The following is a 13,902-nucleotide window of genomic DNA, read 5'->3' on the forward strand; positions in this document are numbered from 1 at the left end:
TTTATCGTAGCTGTAATCATCTCTCCTGCTGCGACCTTCATAAGGGTCACCAGTCCTACGAGAACCGTAAGACTCTCTGTTTTTAAGAATAAAAGAAGTTTATCAGTGGATGAGCCTGTGGCGCTACAAAAGCCGACTTGCCTGTAGCCGCCATCTCGATCGTCGTGTCTGCTGCTACTTGAACCGTAATAATCACGGCGATCGTCGTGACGTCGATCGCCGTAGCCTCCTCGGCGATCATCATAGCGCCCACGACCGTAGCGGTCATCGCCTGCCCGATATGAGCTCAAGATTGCATTGCAATTCATATGTGAGAGAGAAGACTTACGAACTGGTCTCTTGGCACCCATATACTGGCCAGGTGTGGAAGAGTGAGGTTTCTGAGTAGCAGAATAGTCGACGCGAATGTTTCGGCCGTGAAGACTAAGCCCATTCAGTTTTTCAATACACCGTGCCGCATCGTCAACGGTTCGCATTGTTATAAAGCCGAATCCTCGAGAACGATCGGTCTAGTTGATTGAAAGTTAGCGATTGTAAAAGCTTTGAATGAGGAATATCTACCCTTTGGTCATAAACAATAACAACCTTCTCCACATCACCATATCTCATAAACTCATCCTCGAGGTCTCGCTCACGAGTGCGAATAGAAAGACCAAAGACACCGAGAACTGGGTTCGGGTTGACTGGAGGTGGAGCCTGAGCAGGTCGACGGGGTGCTTCCCTAGAGGGATGCTTAGCCACATATAATGGAGAGGCAAGAATATATAAATCAAATAAAGACAGGGCGTTGGTATTCGACCGGATGCAACCAACAAATTTCCGGACAACCCTTGATGAGAAGCTGACTCACAATGCAGGGCGATCACTTCTGTAAGTATCGCCTCCCTTGGCAGAATACGAGTCATCTCTCAGCTCGTCATCATATCTGGCAGGTGGAGGACGAGTAGAGTACTTGTCCTCCGCATAGTCTCGCGGAAGTGGAGAAGCAGCTCGCTCATCGTATGATTCGCGAGGGGGAGCGACAGAGGATTCTGGCTGAGACTGAGTAATGAAATATAAGCTTGTGATCAGGACAAGGGAAAGATGTGATGCCGTATGGGTACTTACCATAATGAAGGTCCTGGCGATGTGTAGCAATAGACGAGAAGAAGTTGAAGGAATATGAAAACAGTGATGGTGTGTTCGTTGTTGGACGCGAGACCGAGCGAAGAATGTATGATGCCACGTTTTTAGTATTACGTAATATACACCTCTTAAACCTTTAAGTGTGTTATTATGAAACGCCGCCAGGAGAATTGACTGTGGCCATTGAGGGTTTTTTCCGAACAGTTATTTCTTACTTTTTGTCCCGAGCGTCGAAGGCATGCCGCTACACATATAACACTCAAACAGAAACACTGTACTTCTTCTACTGGCATAATGATTTCCACATCTTAGATAGAGCACTTTTTTGCATATTTACTCTGGGCTGGAGGCAGCTCAGGCATTGCAAAATAAAAACCCAAGGCAAGTTACTACGCACAAACTAAGCCGGAGAAGCAAATGCGATGAGAAATCCCCCCGACAACAACGGCAAACAGACGCGAGCCGGCAGAGTCGGTATGCGGATCTTCCAAGCGTAATAATCTCTGGGAGAATAGGACGGTAGCGAATGTGGCTATGAAGGCACCGTTGGTGACCAGGGGTTGACGACTCATGACACTTAAGTTGTCAAGCGGAGACCTAATGGAGGGGAAGATGAGGGAGAAGCTTAAGACGTGGGAGAAGGAAATTGCCAGCTTGAAAGGGTACTGCTGAACGAGAAGAAATCGTTGACCCTTCCAAGATATCGTGGAATTCTAGCAGCTAAGAGTGGCTCAATGGGAATGAGGGCTTAGAGTATCGAGTCTACATCAGGAACTCTAGCATCGGCAGAATCGAGGACAACAACAACCGGCACGTCAGCTCAGGAGTCACCACATTCAGGAGTGTCAAAAGCTTCCTCTCGATCACATCGATGACTGGTTGGATGCTCTGGAAAGGCACGTCTCTTCACAAAAAGGGCACTCTGCAAATCCACAAAATGGATAAACATGAACCTTTATCACCCCATCCCATGCCGGAATCGAGGTTCGACTAGAAAGAATGAGCCTGACAAGCCATATGTGAGGTTTCAGTGGCTTAACTGCAAGGGATTCCGGACCCACTGCGGTCGTTCAGCAGAAGAAACCCCGGTTGACAATAAGAAGACGGATCTTGAGCCTTACCAGAAATGGAATACCTCAAACAACAACTACGTGCTGCCATCTCTGTAGTCCGGCAAGATCCCGTTTAAACTGCTGACACCGACTGCTGTGAATGGTCGAGTGGGTATGGTATCTTAGCTAGAGATGTTCTGGGCTGATTGTCTTTAGATGATGAAAATCAAGGCAACATTTAATGCAGCAAATACCTTCAGCGCGCGAAGACCTGAGAAGACATCACCTCCGACTTTATCGTCAAACTACCTTTATTGCCGGCTTGTAACGCGATGCTTGCCTTCGTTGACCGCCTCACCAAGTGCGCCCATTTCATTTCCACTACCTCTCATTGTAGCGCGGAAGAGAGGTATCTAAGATCATGGGAGGGGAACCCACAGTTGGAATGGTTAGTGATTCTTTCATTCAAACATATCAAGACAACTCATTTTCTGACTCTTTTATCACTCAAGATAAACTTCTGGAAACCTGCAAGTATTATCACATATTATACCCAGCTCTCCATGATAAAACTGGCGATTTTTTTTAGTTGGGAATCCCACACATGGCATATATGGGCCCAACTCAGTTTCCAACTGTACTCTTTCGCCCTTTTTGAATCGGAACAGATCGCCGCCATGTCCCTTGAATCACCTACTCCAATCGAAAGTACTCAGTGGCTCATGGGTCAATGACGCCGATATTTTGGAGGCACTGGCAGAAGTACACAGAAATCAGCGGTCTTGAAAGGCTGTCATTGATATTCACTGCACGAGAGATGAGATCTAGACGAGGCTGCAGAACGTGGTTAGATACCGACCAGGTCTGGGGAACGAGCGAGTTGGGGAAGATGAGACGACGAGGCTCTTTGCTTATTTATATAGCAGGGATGTTGCATAGCGGGGCCCGTGAAAATGAATTCTCGTAGTAAGACCCAAAAATACCTACGGTACATTCATTCCACCTGCATTTTGACCACCTTCATCTCTATCCCAGGTACATCTTCTTCTACTCCCATAATCTGTTGTAGAACTGCTCGGTCAACAATTTCTTCATCGTCAAATACTTTTTGGCATATTGTTAGTACAAAACTGTGTAACAGAACGGTTACCAATCATACGCACGTCAAAAGCGCTGCCTAACGCCCTTTAGTAGTATAGACATCCGAAGATACTCCGAATTACGTAGGTTCGAAGCAAAGAAAAAAAATCGACATGCAAAATATATATAGATCACAACTGCCACTGCTGTTGCTGCTCTTTGAACTCGGCGCTAACTTCGTTGAAGACTTTATGCACAAGTACATTTTCGTTCTCTAATCACTGCTCTTTTCTTCTCTCTGCTCTGCTCACTTGCCCAGCGCTCATGTCAGTGCCGTATCTATCTATGCTGCCGGTCCCGGTCTCCAGTATTTTATCCTTGGCCTCAATCAGGTACTGAAATTTGATTTTGATGGACATGTGGAACGTGCCTGTTTTTTTGCTTGTTGTGTTTTGCGGATTTGACGGACGCTGTTTGACGCATTGATGTCAGCGCTTGTTTGGACTTCCTACAGGACTCGCGCAGCTGTAACAACAGCATAAGTAATCGTGTATATAGACAGTACCGGCAGCCCCTTCTTTGTCAAAGCATAGTATCAGACGCACGTGGTTGGCACTTGGCAGCAGTGCATTACCAAAAAAAAATTGAAGGCTTGGTTTCCTTAAATTACATGGCTACCGCGCATGCTTTCAGTAAAAATCCGCAGGGTGCAACGGGCGGCAGACGAAGGCTAAATAATAGGGATTCAGTCGGAAGACGCGACGCGTCAGGCGTCAGTGTCCTGAAAGCACCGCCCCCCGGTCCCCGCGTTACAGTCTACAACACAAATTATCCGTCTGCGTACAGAGAACATTGATCTTGTATAACTGCGACTGTAGTACGTACATATGCTAGCCAGCGGATATGATAAGATGTCTACAGTGCGGTGCATGCATGCGTATTGATAGGCGCTCTTTGTCTTATCTCTGACGATGGTGTGAAGAACGAATCGGCGCAGCAAATTTACTTAATAATGAAACGACCCTATAAATTGCCGCTCTCACAAACAGCACCAACGAAATACACAAAAAGCAACTCGCGTGTCGCGTAAGTGATCGCGTCGCCCCTGGCCCACCGAATTTCGCTCAAATCAAAATCTCAAATAATGCAGTTCGTGCCCTGCTCCCTGGGCTGGACCGGACGCGCTCGATGACTGAGACGGTATCTGCTCAATTTTTTACCTATCAGCTTGCAGTCCCCGATCTACTGCTGCGTGATTGTGCTCGATCCCCGTTAGATGGAAGAAATCACAAGAAAAGAAATTACGCGGTCCCTTGCCCACTTTCATATATAATCCACACTGGCTATTATTCTTCACCCTCTTCTTTCCTACCCTTCTCTTGTCTCCATAACAGCCATATATTGTCCGACGACATACGCTCTTTGCTTAACTATTTCCAACTCCTTTTAATCCGTTCCAGGCAAAAAATACATCAGTCGACATGTTTGCTCGTGCCTTCATCCTCCTCACCGCCGTCGCTAGTGTCCTCGCCGACTTGACCGTGTCCTCCCCCGCCACTCTCATCGAATGCCAGCCGGCCCTTCTCTCTTGGTCCGGTGGTACCGGTAGGTCAATTTTCTGCGCGTGAGCGGATAAATCGCCATTGGCCCCCGGAGACGCGTAGTATGAAGATTGGTTGACCAACGTTGCTCTTATTAGCTCCTTATTACCTTGCCATTATCCCCGGTGGTGAGGCCTCTGCCGCCTCCTTGAAGGATTTCGGAGAGCAGTCTGGCACCTCTCTTACTTGGACTGTTGACATTGCCTCTGGCAATTCTGTGTCTCTTAAGGTTACAGACAGCACTGGTACCATCAACTACAGTAGCCCAGTCACCATCCGTGAGTCCGTACCCTACTCCGCACAGTACCAAGCTAATGCATATGTCAGAGGCTGGCTCTAGCAGCTCTTGTGTTTCTACTTCTACTGCCGCCACAGGTTCCACTGAGTCCACGGAGTGAGTATCCGACTTGCATTCAATGTCGGCAAGTGAGCTAATCAACTGAATTTGTCCTAGCTCCTCTTCTTCTGCCAGCACCGCCGATGCCGCCGCGTCGTCCTCCTCTTCCGACTCTACTTCCGCTTCCAGCGCCGCCTCTGCTGCCGCTTCCACGACTTCTGCTTCTGCTAGCGCTTCTACCAGCGCCTCTTCTGACTCTGGCGCCAAGGGTTTCGCCTCCGTCTCCCTCATTGCCACTGCTCTCTTTGCTGTGACCGCCGGTGCCATTGCTCTCTGGTAAACAGCTGGAGAAAGTTCAGTTGTCCTTTCGCTTTCGACTCAATATTTAGCTTTATGTTCTACTCATAGATCTCACTTTGTGACGGATTTAGATACGAAGATTCATCCTAACGCCTGATATGTCTATATACGACGCTCTTTCATGCATTCGTTCAGCCCGTTTTCTATGAGTCTTCCAAGGGATTATTCTGTTGATATCTTTAACAGCCTCTCATTCGGACGTCTCATCTCCAAGCCTTTGGCAAAGAAAAGTTTTATTCTATGCCAGAATGCTGTCAACAAAAGTAGAGACAGACTAACGGCTCTATTCGCTGTCTGTTCCTCACTTTAGTCTGCGTGAATGTGACTGCGATCAGTCTACGTGTCATCTACAACAGCCAGATTTCTTCTTACATTTTGCTTCTATCTTGCTTGCCAAATGTCAGCATTCCCAGCTTTGCTGTTGGTATTGATGCTTCGGATGTCCGCCCTTTTCTAGAGAAAGCAGTGTCAAAGCCCTCCAACTCCCTAGTTCCATCGACCTCCAGTTCAATAACCTCGTTCTCGTCTACCTCCTTGTTACTATACAAATACCAGTTATTACCAGTACAAGGGTCCATCACATCAAGTTCCTGAAGCATTTCTTTGTCACCGCAGGAGCAAAGGACGCCATATTGGATCTGCGTATAAGCGGCAACTTCGGTAGGTGAGCAGCGAGAAAAGCAGGCTCCAGGAGATGGAACTTGATGGAGGATGGAAGTGGGCGTAAAAAACTTGGAACACCCGAGAGATGTGAAAGAAGACTCTTTCAGTAGCTAGGGTCGATGTTCAGTGTAACAGTAGTTTGTTTCGTTTTCACTTGGGATCAACTCACGAAAATGGTGTCTGGTGTAGGTGAACCAAACACCCCAGGAAGGAGGAAGGAGAAAGTAATAAACGAGCAGAAAACAAAGGCCAACAACAACATCGTATAAGAAAACTGCAGGCTAGGCCAAATGCTTGTTATGAATAGACGATGAAATTTATATTGGAGACTGTCGCTGGCGAGACGAAACTATCCGTCAACAAGTCATCACATTGTCGGCGGTCATGTCACCTCGACAATTACTATAATCAGCGTGGGACCAGCATCTCTCCCAAACCTCAAATGCAGTTGAATGCGGTCGACAGTAAAACAGTTGGCCACTACTGATGAGTCTAACCTTCTTACTACAATTGTGGTTAGGTTTGAAACCTTACTAATTTTGCTTTGTTCGACGGAGGGACAAAGAGATCCGCCGCGTTGGGTAAAAGAGAACCTTCTTCTTTTCTTACTTTCCCAAATTTTGAGAGTTAATCCAATTAGATTATAAAAGTGAATGCATAAATAAAGGATTTTTTACAACGAAAGTAAAGCTGCAGACATGCCTTTATTTTCATGCACTTTTTAGTAGCATGACAATCAATTGCAAGAGTAAAGAGTAAAGAAGGAGATCAATCTTTTCCTTATCTGTCATAATCTGTCGTAAGTTGTTAATGAACAACCCATTTTGTCTTCCAATCCATACAATACGAGTACAACAGGCAATTGTTTGCCCTTCGCTGCCGGTCATCTCCATACAGATATCAATAGTAGCCTTTTGGTTGAATGTACATGTGCAAATACAATATTGTAATATTAAGGCGGGTAACTGACGATAACAAAATCAATAGAATGCCGCGGCCTTTCATGTCGCCTGAGTGCTGAGATAACATACTGGACTCAGCTGTAGAAGCCAGAAGAAACACGCTCATTATCTTTCAATCCAACATCATATCTGAAGCTTCTCCCTGCACATAGCGTTGCTTTCTCCGATAACCATCCCCTTCCTCGTCTCTGTAATGAATTGTATTAGCGACCAGTGACCACTGGTACATTTCAGGAGACAAGAGGACCTACTCTTCTTCCACCTGTCGTTTACTTGTTGTAGTCTCTCTTTTCGCTGCAGTCTCCACCATTTTTTGTGCCATGTAGATAGGTTCGTACTCTTTGAACTGGTTCTGGAACTATGCACCCAAACTATCAGATTCTCATCCATCGGAGATAATTCAATCGCTCACACTCATTGTGCTGACACAATACCGTTTATTCTGGACATGTGCAAGAGCATGCTCGGCCGTCCAATTGAATTTCCACATGAGATATCCGACAACAATAGCAGGCGAGAGAGCAATTCCCCCTTCGTTCATCATGTTTTTAGCAGCTACTAATGGGAATAACAGGTATCTTTGCTTACCGTTACAATGTGCGAGAACAGTCCCACCCGTGGAAAGTGCCTCCTCCACAAAATCTCTGCAGGTAGGGAAAATGGTGATCAAATTTTGATCCTGCGTAACACACAAAAAACATACTGTCAGCGTAGATTAACAAGGAATTTGTCCGCATACAGGATGGTCACTGATGTCGAGTGTCATGTATTTAAACTCTTCCGGAAATCTTGGAAATATTAATCTGGCTTCCTTCTGGTCTCGAATACAAAGCCTACATCACACCAATGTATTAGTTCAATATGGCGCTAGAACCACAAAAGATGGGCCCAAGGCAGAATGATACTGACACATGCGTTATTCCCATCTGTTTCATCTTGTTTGAGTTCAAAGATGCTTGAAATGGCCCCAAATATAAGCCAGGTATTATAAGTTGCGCTTCCCGTCGCATCTCATACCTATTTCTCTCGTTAAATAACCTTCCGCCTTGTCTTCAAACATCCATGGACATGTGTCACTCACTTCCATTCGCTATTCCCATTGATGATAGATGAGTTGTTCATCGGCGGAGGTGGGGCGCCATTATGCTCTGGAAGACCATTGGGCATCCAAGTGGATGTATTAAATGAGCTTGCGGCAATGTGATCCATGGAAACAGTAGAAAATTTTGCGGCCTTCTATTCTAAGTTCGGCTTCGCTGCTGGTTCGGAGGAACAATATGATGCGCGATGGCGAATAGTGTAGATCACTGCAAGTACAGCGCAACTGTCGGGCACGAGAAGAGAATCCGAGGTGTTTTAAAGAAGTAAGATGTGGAGGGGATAAGATAGTACCCTAGTGATTAACGGGTGCGATACTGTGACAATGAGAGAAGATAAAGATGATGTTGAATATGTATAGGTTTCATGATGTGCGTGGTTGTAATTATTAATAACGTGCAGATCATGATATCCGCGCCGGCGGCCGTTGTTTCGTCTGGCTTTCTTTGGCGCCTCAAGAGATCACGCACGCTTGCATCAAAGCATGCATATATAGTAGTACGTACTTGCTATCCTACATATGTTTACATATTGGTGCAATGGTGGAGGCAACGTCAATTGGCATCTGCGTGATGTCCTTCTACAATACTAATCTATGGAAGCCAATTGTCTAATCCACTATATCTAAACACCAGAGTACGTATTATCAGTGGTCTTGCACTTGTTGTAATCCAAATGACGGCCCCACCAAGCCATGCCGTGGCACTGAACCATCTCCTACTGCGTACAACAGCTTCCGAGATACTTTGTTCGTTGGACAGAAATATATAACACATACGGTACTGTAGCGTGGGTAACTGTTACTAATAAGATTGCTAACAATCCCAGATGATAGAGGTTTACTATTATCCGTTTATTGAGGGTTACTACTCATGATCTGCTACCTCCACTATCATCGTTCACCGCTCGTCCACGGCACGGACATAGACAGATTATGTTCGAGCACGATTGGCCGTAGGAGGAGGGCAATGATGATACAAACGGCATGTCTGATACGACAGCAATAATATCAAGGGAAGTAGTTTGTCATTCGAAGAGCGGGAGAAATTTGGCTGATAATAATCAGTTTCATTAAATGTGATGTCTACTGAACCGCTTTCACAACATGAATAACGTCACATCCCTCACGAATATCCGAAGTATACACCATGAACACTATCTCCCTCCTCCGCCAAAGCCTCGTTTAATACCTTCGCTAGCCTCAGACCCGCCATAGCTATCATTTTCTCCAAAATCTTTTGCCTTCCAATTTCTCCCAGATACTCATCAGTGTCGAGTTCTATCAATGGTTCGTTTGGCTGGCCGGTGTATTTACTGGGCCAAACGATGTCACAGTTGAGTTGATGAATGGGACTGATCCAGTGATAGGGGCAAGAAGGAAAAGTCATATTAACTTCCTTGACTGCAAGAATCTTTGGAGTGAGGGCTAAAGTCTGATCTTCGAAATTTGCTGTTTCAATCACAGGAAGCGCAAAAGAAAGCTCGGCCAGCTCCGAAAGTCGACCGGGAAGAAGGGATAGAGCAAATGATGCAGCTGAGCGGAAATGATCTTTGATGATAGTTGACGCAGAAGGCGGAATAGAGTTCTGAGAGGAATGAGGATAGGGATCGCCTGTGGCCGGACAGGAAATCCATGAATCGACTTCATCGCGCCACCAAAGGCGGATTCCCTCCCATACGATCCAGCGAACGTATGGGTCGAAGATTGCCCCTGGGAGACACCTTTCAATATGTTTTCTACAGAGACGTAATTCTTATTATCAGACGCTGGATCCATGTGGTAAAAATTCAACTAGTATCTCACGATGGTAAGGGAGAGGTGTAGTTTGACAATTCGCGGATGTTCTTGGTGATGATTCCTGAATCCCACACAGAATGCAAGCTGAACATCCATTAGCTCAAAGACACAATGACTAGAAGAATTCTGTACTTACTTCCTTTCTCTTCCTTCAAATAAGAACTTGGCTATAAATCAGACGAATCAGCTCACATGCCTACGTGCCCATCTTTTCATACATAACACACCTCCGTTTCCGCCCTTATCCCTTCCTGCGAGATGTAACGGTTGGTGAGAGTCTCCAATGAAATGAACCAAAAATCGCAATGGAATATCCACGTCTTTTCCGCCCTTCCCGTCCATTATGAGCCTAGTGAAATTTTGGATAGCTGTAATCACATTGACATCTTCGTTCTGCCATCCATGCTGACCAAATTCGCAGTGGTCCTGGGGATGATCGTTTCTTGCTGTATGTAAACAATCAGTATGTACCTTAATTATTAGGGTACATACACACCATTGATATAATGCATAGGAGCTGTTCCACGATACCTGTTCCGCACAATGTCGGCCCAAGCAGCTACCGGTGCTAGGTGACAGTTGGCTTCCTCGGGAAGAATACTGCATAACTTTGCCCTTGTCGATGGGAAAAGATGTATTTGTGCTATGGTTGCAACCATCTCATGGCCTGGAATCGGTCATTACCAGTTAATAACCAGCAGACACCAAGCATAATTCAGGAACACCTACCAGCTGCGCCCCAGGATAGGGCTGAAGGAAGGGCGGAGGCAACTACCACGGCCAATGGCAGAAGCTTCATGATGACAGTGATTACTTGCGACCTGTAGAATTTGAGTATAGCGCAGCGCCTAGTATTATTGACAGTTGGTGGATTGCGACAGATTATGAAGAGTAAGGATGGGAGTTTTCAGACTATCGAGGATAGCAACCTGACGTATGACGGTGGGCACAGGTATATCAGTAGATAAAAGTGTGGGTGTTCTCAATATAACGTAGTATCTGGATGGTTAATGTACTTGGGTAGGATGAATTGCAGGACAGATCCATCACTCATCGTATCATTCGTTGTCCAGCTTCTTCTGCTGTGCTCGCCATCGTCATATTATCCGCCTCCTTCCCCGCCGACGTCCCCGGAGGCGGCGGTCGCCGTCGTGGTCGTTCCTAGGGCTGACGTGTCATTGAAAACCCTTTGTGCGATACTAGTTACGTAACGTAAAAGCATTTCTATCAAACGGTGCGCGACCGGGAGGCCAAAGTCTCGGCGAGGGCTTCAGTGTTTGGTCATTATTTCCGCTTTCGATTTCGCTCTGATAGTAATAAAACTTTAATTTCTCTTATCATCTTCTTGCCAGTGCTCCTCCTGGCTTTCCAACATGTCGACAACTGCTGTAGAAACCGTCACCACCTCTCCCGCGACTCTCACCACTGCCGTCAATGATATTAATCTCGATTCGTATGATGAAGAGCAAGTAAGACTTATGGAGGAGAGGTGCATTCTTGTCACTCCCGAGGACAAGGTTTATGGCGAAGGAAGTAAAAAAGTCTGTAAGTGAAAAAAAAGAAGATAGCTAGCTAGGGTAAGCTTTGCTTATTCTCTTCTCGGTAGGTCACCTCATGTCTAACATCAACACTGGTCTTCTTCATCGTGCTTTTTCCGTTTTCCTTTTCCGCCCCGCCGATGGCCGTCTCCTCCTTCAAAAACGTGCCGACGAAAAGATAACTTTCCCCAGCATGTGGACCAATACTTGCTGTTCTCATCCGTTGAGTATCAAAGCTGAACTTGTGGAAGAGCACCAGGCAGGTGCGTTGGCCATTTTGTCTATAGAGATTGAACTGACTTCGTTGCAGGCGTGAAAGCCGCCGCCATTAGAAAACTTCCTCAAGAGCTGGGAATACCAGAGAGTCAACTTAAGCCTGAGGACTTCCATTTCCTCACTCGGATACACTATCTGGCGCCTAGTAGTGGCGTCTGGGGAGAGCACGAGAGTGAGTAAATCATTGTACCAAGGCTGCGTCAATTGCCTACTAACCGAGACGCAAGTCGACTACATTCTGTTCTCTACCCTCAACGTGGACCTTGACCTCAACCCCAACGAGGTCAGTGATGCCAAATATGTTTCAAAATCTGAACTTGAGGCCATGTTCACCGATCCTTGTGAGTGCCTTCATTCCTCAGCAGCCCCCAGTTGCTAACATTTATCTGCTCATCTGCAGCCAATTCATTCACCCCGTGGTTCAAGCTTATTGCTCGAGACCTTCTTTTCCCTTGGTGGGATGAGATGCTTGCCAAGTCTAGATCGGCCGGGTGGGACGAGGAGAGCGGAGTTGGAGAGGTTCGAGCGGACGTACTGGCTAACGGACCGAAAATAAATGAGCTCATTCGGATGATCTGAGTTCTGTCATAGTTAAAGAGAGCAGCATTGATCTTTGAGATAGTGGACGGCGTTTTGGACATTCGTGTAATTTCATACTTTTTTTTGGACATAATGGAGGTATATTCTCTATCTTAGCGCTGCATTAATCGGATGTTCTAGTCGAAACGGAAGTTTTGCTTTGAAATGAACTCCCCCTCGATAGATCTAATGATATATGTCGGATCGACAAGATAATTCCTGACCTGTTCGTTATTTTTCATGTCCACGGCATCGACTGTCACCGGACGTTAGAATACAGAGTGTCGTTTACAATCATTCCTTACCTCTTTCTTCACATTTTTTGACATCTTCAACAATTCCAGCCTCCCAGTTTCTTTTTATTACTCGTTTCCTTGCTACATTCTCATCAACATCAACCCAGACGCCCATGTCCATCATTGCTGCACACTCTCTCCAGCCAGGTTGGTCAAGAAGAGTATAAAGACCTTCTATGAGGATGATGCGGTGTCCGGGTAAGATAGGGAAAGGTGAAGGCTTGGGATCTTTAGAAGCATGGTCGAATGTTGGAAAGGGGATGTTTCTCGGCGGGTGAGGGTAAAGAGGAATGCGGAGAAGTGAGAGGAAACTTCTATATGAATTCAAATTAAAAGTAAAAGAAGCTCCCTATAGGGAAACTGTTTCAGTATTGTCGATGAGATATTTTCAAGGATGTGCTCACCCTTCTCCAATGAGCGTCCTGAGGATCATCAAAGTCGTCTAATTCCTCTCGACGATAATGCCATCCATCCAAACCTATCGTTAAGGCAACCTCGTCGTCATTTCCTTGCTGGATATTCCCTTCGGCAAGCAAAGATGAAACAGGATTCTCAATGTGAGAAGGATTTGTGGGTGGATGGCCAAGGATGAAGGAATTGAGGGCATCGGCGAGGGGATATGCGAGAGTAGATTTACCCGATCCAGGTGGCCTGTTATGCCGCCCGTTCGGTCCATGCCGTGAGTTTTTGTTGGCTCATACTGAGTATAGCGAGGATAGAGGTACACACCCTGCTATTGCGACTAGGAGTCTCCTATCTTTTGGAAGTCTCGTAATGGTTAGTTCTGAAATTCAATCTTTACGCACGCGCAGCAAGCGAAGGGAGCTTTACTTACTCGTTATACTTTTTGGCAATTTCGTTGACGAGTTGTTCAGGGGTAACCTGCATGACTTGGACACGTTCAATGATTCTTTTGTCGAATAAATGATGTCTCCTTTTAATATGGAAAGATGAAAGTAATGCTATATCGGACACAAACTACTACGTAAACACGCCGACGAGACAACGAAACATTTGAGTGTTTCACCTCCACCGGAGTCCGAAGCCGATTCATTCACTGCGTCTTGATCCCTCGCTCTCGCTGTCTTCAGCACCTTCTTCGCTGTACCCTTTGTTGTTATCCAGCTTCTTCCCTCC

The 13,902-nt window shown here is 46.0% G+C and overlaps 6 protein-coding genes across 6 annotated transcripts in view; 2 read left to right on the plus strand and 4 right to left on the minus strand.

Annotated features, from left to right (window-relative positions):
* The window catches only part of CNBA2340 (hypothetical protein), a gene marked incomplete at both ends in the record, with an annotated part of 1,280 nt that extends 170 nt beyond the window's left edge, over nt 1-1,110 (minus strand). The window contains 6 exons of the mRNA XM_773141.1: nt 1-76; nt 138-271; nt 333-509; nt 562-721; nt 851-1,041; nt 1,108-1,110. The exon at nt 1-76 is cut by the window's left edge and continues 47 nt beyond it. Coding sequence (XP_778234.1) covers nt 1-76; nt 138-271; nt 333-509; nt 562-721; nt 851-1,041; nt 1,108-1,110 — 741 coding nt within the window. The remainder of the gene's footprint in view (nt 77-137; nt 272-332; nt 510-561; nt 722-850; nt 1,042-1,107) is intronic.
* A 3,628-nt stretch (nt 1,111-4,738) lies between these two features.
* Nucleotides 4,739-5,535, plus strand: CNBA2350 (hypothetical protein; the record flags this gene model as incomplete). The annotated part of the gene is made up of 4 exons (XM_773142.1): nt 4,739-4,862; nt 4,957-5,136; nt 5,186-5,252; nt 5,313-5,535. The coding sequence occupies 4 exons, from the start codon at nt 4,739-4,741 to the stop codon at nt 5,533-5,535; spliced, it is 594 nt and encodes a 197-aa protein (XP_778235.1).
* Nucleotides 5,536-7,292: 1,757 nt separating this feature from the next.
* On the minus strand, nt 7,293-8,347 carry CNBA2360 (hypothetical protein; the record flags this gene model as incomplete). The annotated part of the gene is made up of 6 exons (XM_773143.1): nt 7,293-7,368; nt 7,432-7,538; nt 7,593-7,711; nt 7,769-7,859; nt 7,920-8,013; nt 8,262-8,347. 6 exons carry the CDS (start codon nt 8,345-8,347, stop codon nt 7,293-7,295), a joined length of 573 nt encoding a protein of 190 aa, XP_778236.1.
* A 1,055-nt stretch (nt 8,348-9,402) lies between these two features.
* On the minus strand, nt 9,403-10,875 carry CNBA2370 (hypothetical protein; the record flags this gene model as incomplete). The annotated part of the gene is made up of 6 exons (XM_773144.1): nt 9,403-10,015; nt 10,083-10,160; nt 10,213-10,243; nt 10,304-10,522; nt 10,573-10,743; nt 10,806-10,875. 6 exons carry the CDS (start codon nt 10,873-10,875, stop codon nt 9,403-9,405), a joined length of 1,182 nt encoding a protein of 393 aa, XP_778237.1.
* Nucleotides 10,876-11,449: 574 nt separating this feature from the next.
* Nucleotides 11,450-12,469, plus strand: CNBA2380 (hypothetical protein; the record flags this gene model as incomplete). Its single annotated transcript, XM_773145.1, has 5 exons — nt 11,450-11,621; nt 11,683-11,877; nt 11,925-12,062; nt 12,118-12,231; nt 12,291-12,469. The coding sequence occupies 5 exons, from the start codon at nt 11,450-11,452 to the stop codon at nt 12,467-12,469; spliced, it is 798 nt and encodes a 265-aa protein (XP_778238.1).
* A 294-nt stretch (nt 12,470-12,763) lies between these two features.
* Nucleotides 12,764-13,653, minus strand: CNBA2390 (hypothetical protein; the record flags this gene model as incomplete). Its single annotated transcript, XM_773146.1, has 3 exons — nt 12,764-13,114; nt 13,170-13,416; nt 13,601-13,653. The coding sequence occupies 3 exons, from the start codon at nt 13,651-13,653 to the stop codon at nt 12,764-12,766; spliced, it is 651 nt and encodes a 216-aa protein (XP_778239.1).
* Between the last annotated feature and the right edge of the window lie 249 nt (nt 13,654-13,902).

This window comes from Cryptococcus neoformans, chromosome 1, assembly GCF_000149385.1.
Source record: "Cryptococcus neoformans var. neoformans B-3501A chromosome 1, whole genome shotgun sequence".
Classification (NCBI taxonomy): domain Eukaryota; kingdom Fungi; phylum Basidiomycota; class Tremellomycetes; order Tremellales; family Cryptococcaceae; genus Cryptococcus; species Cryptococcus deneoformans.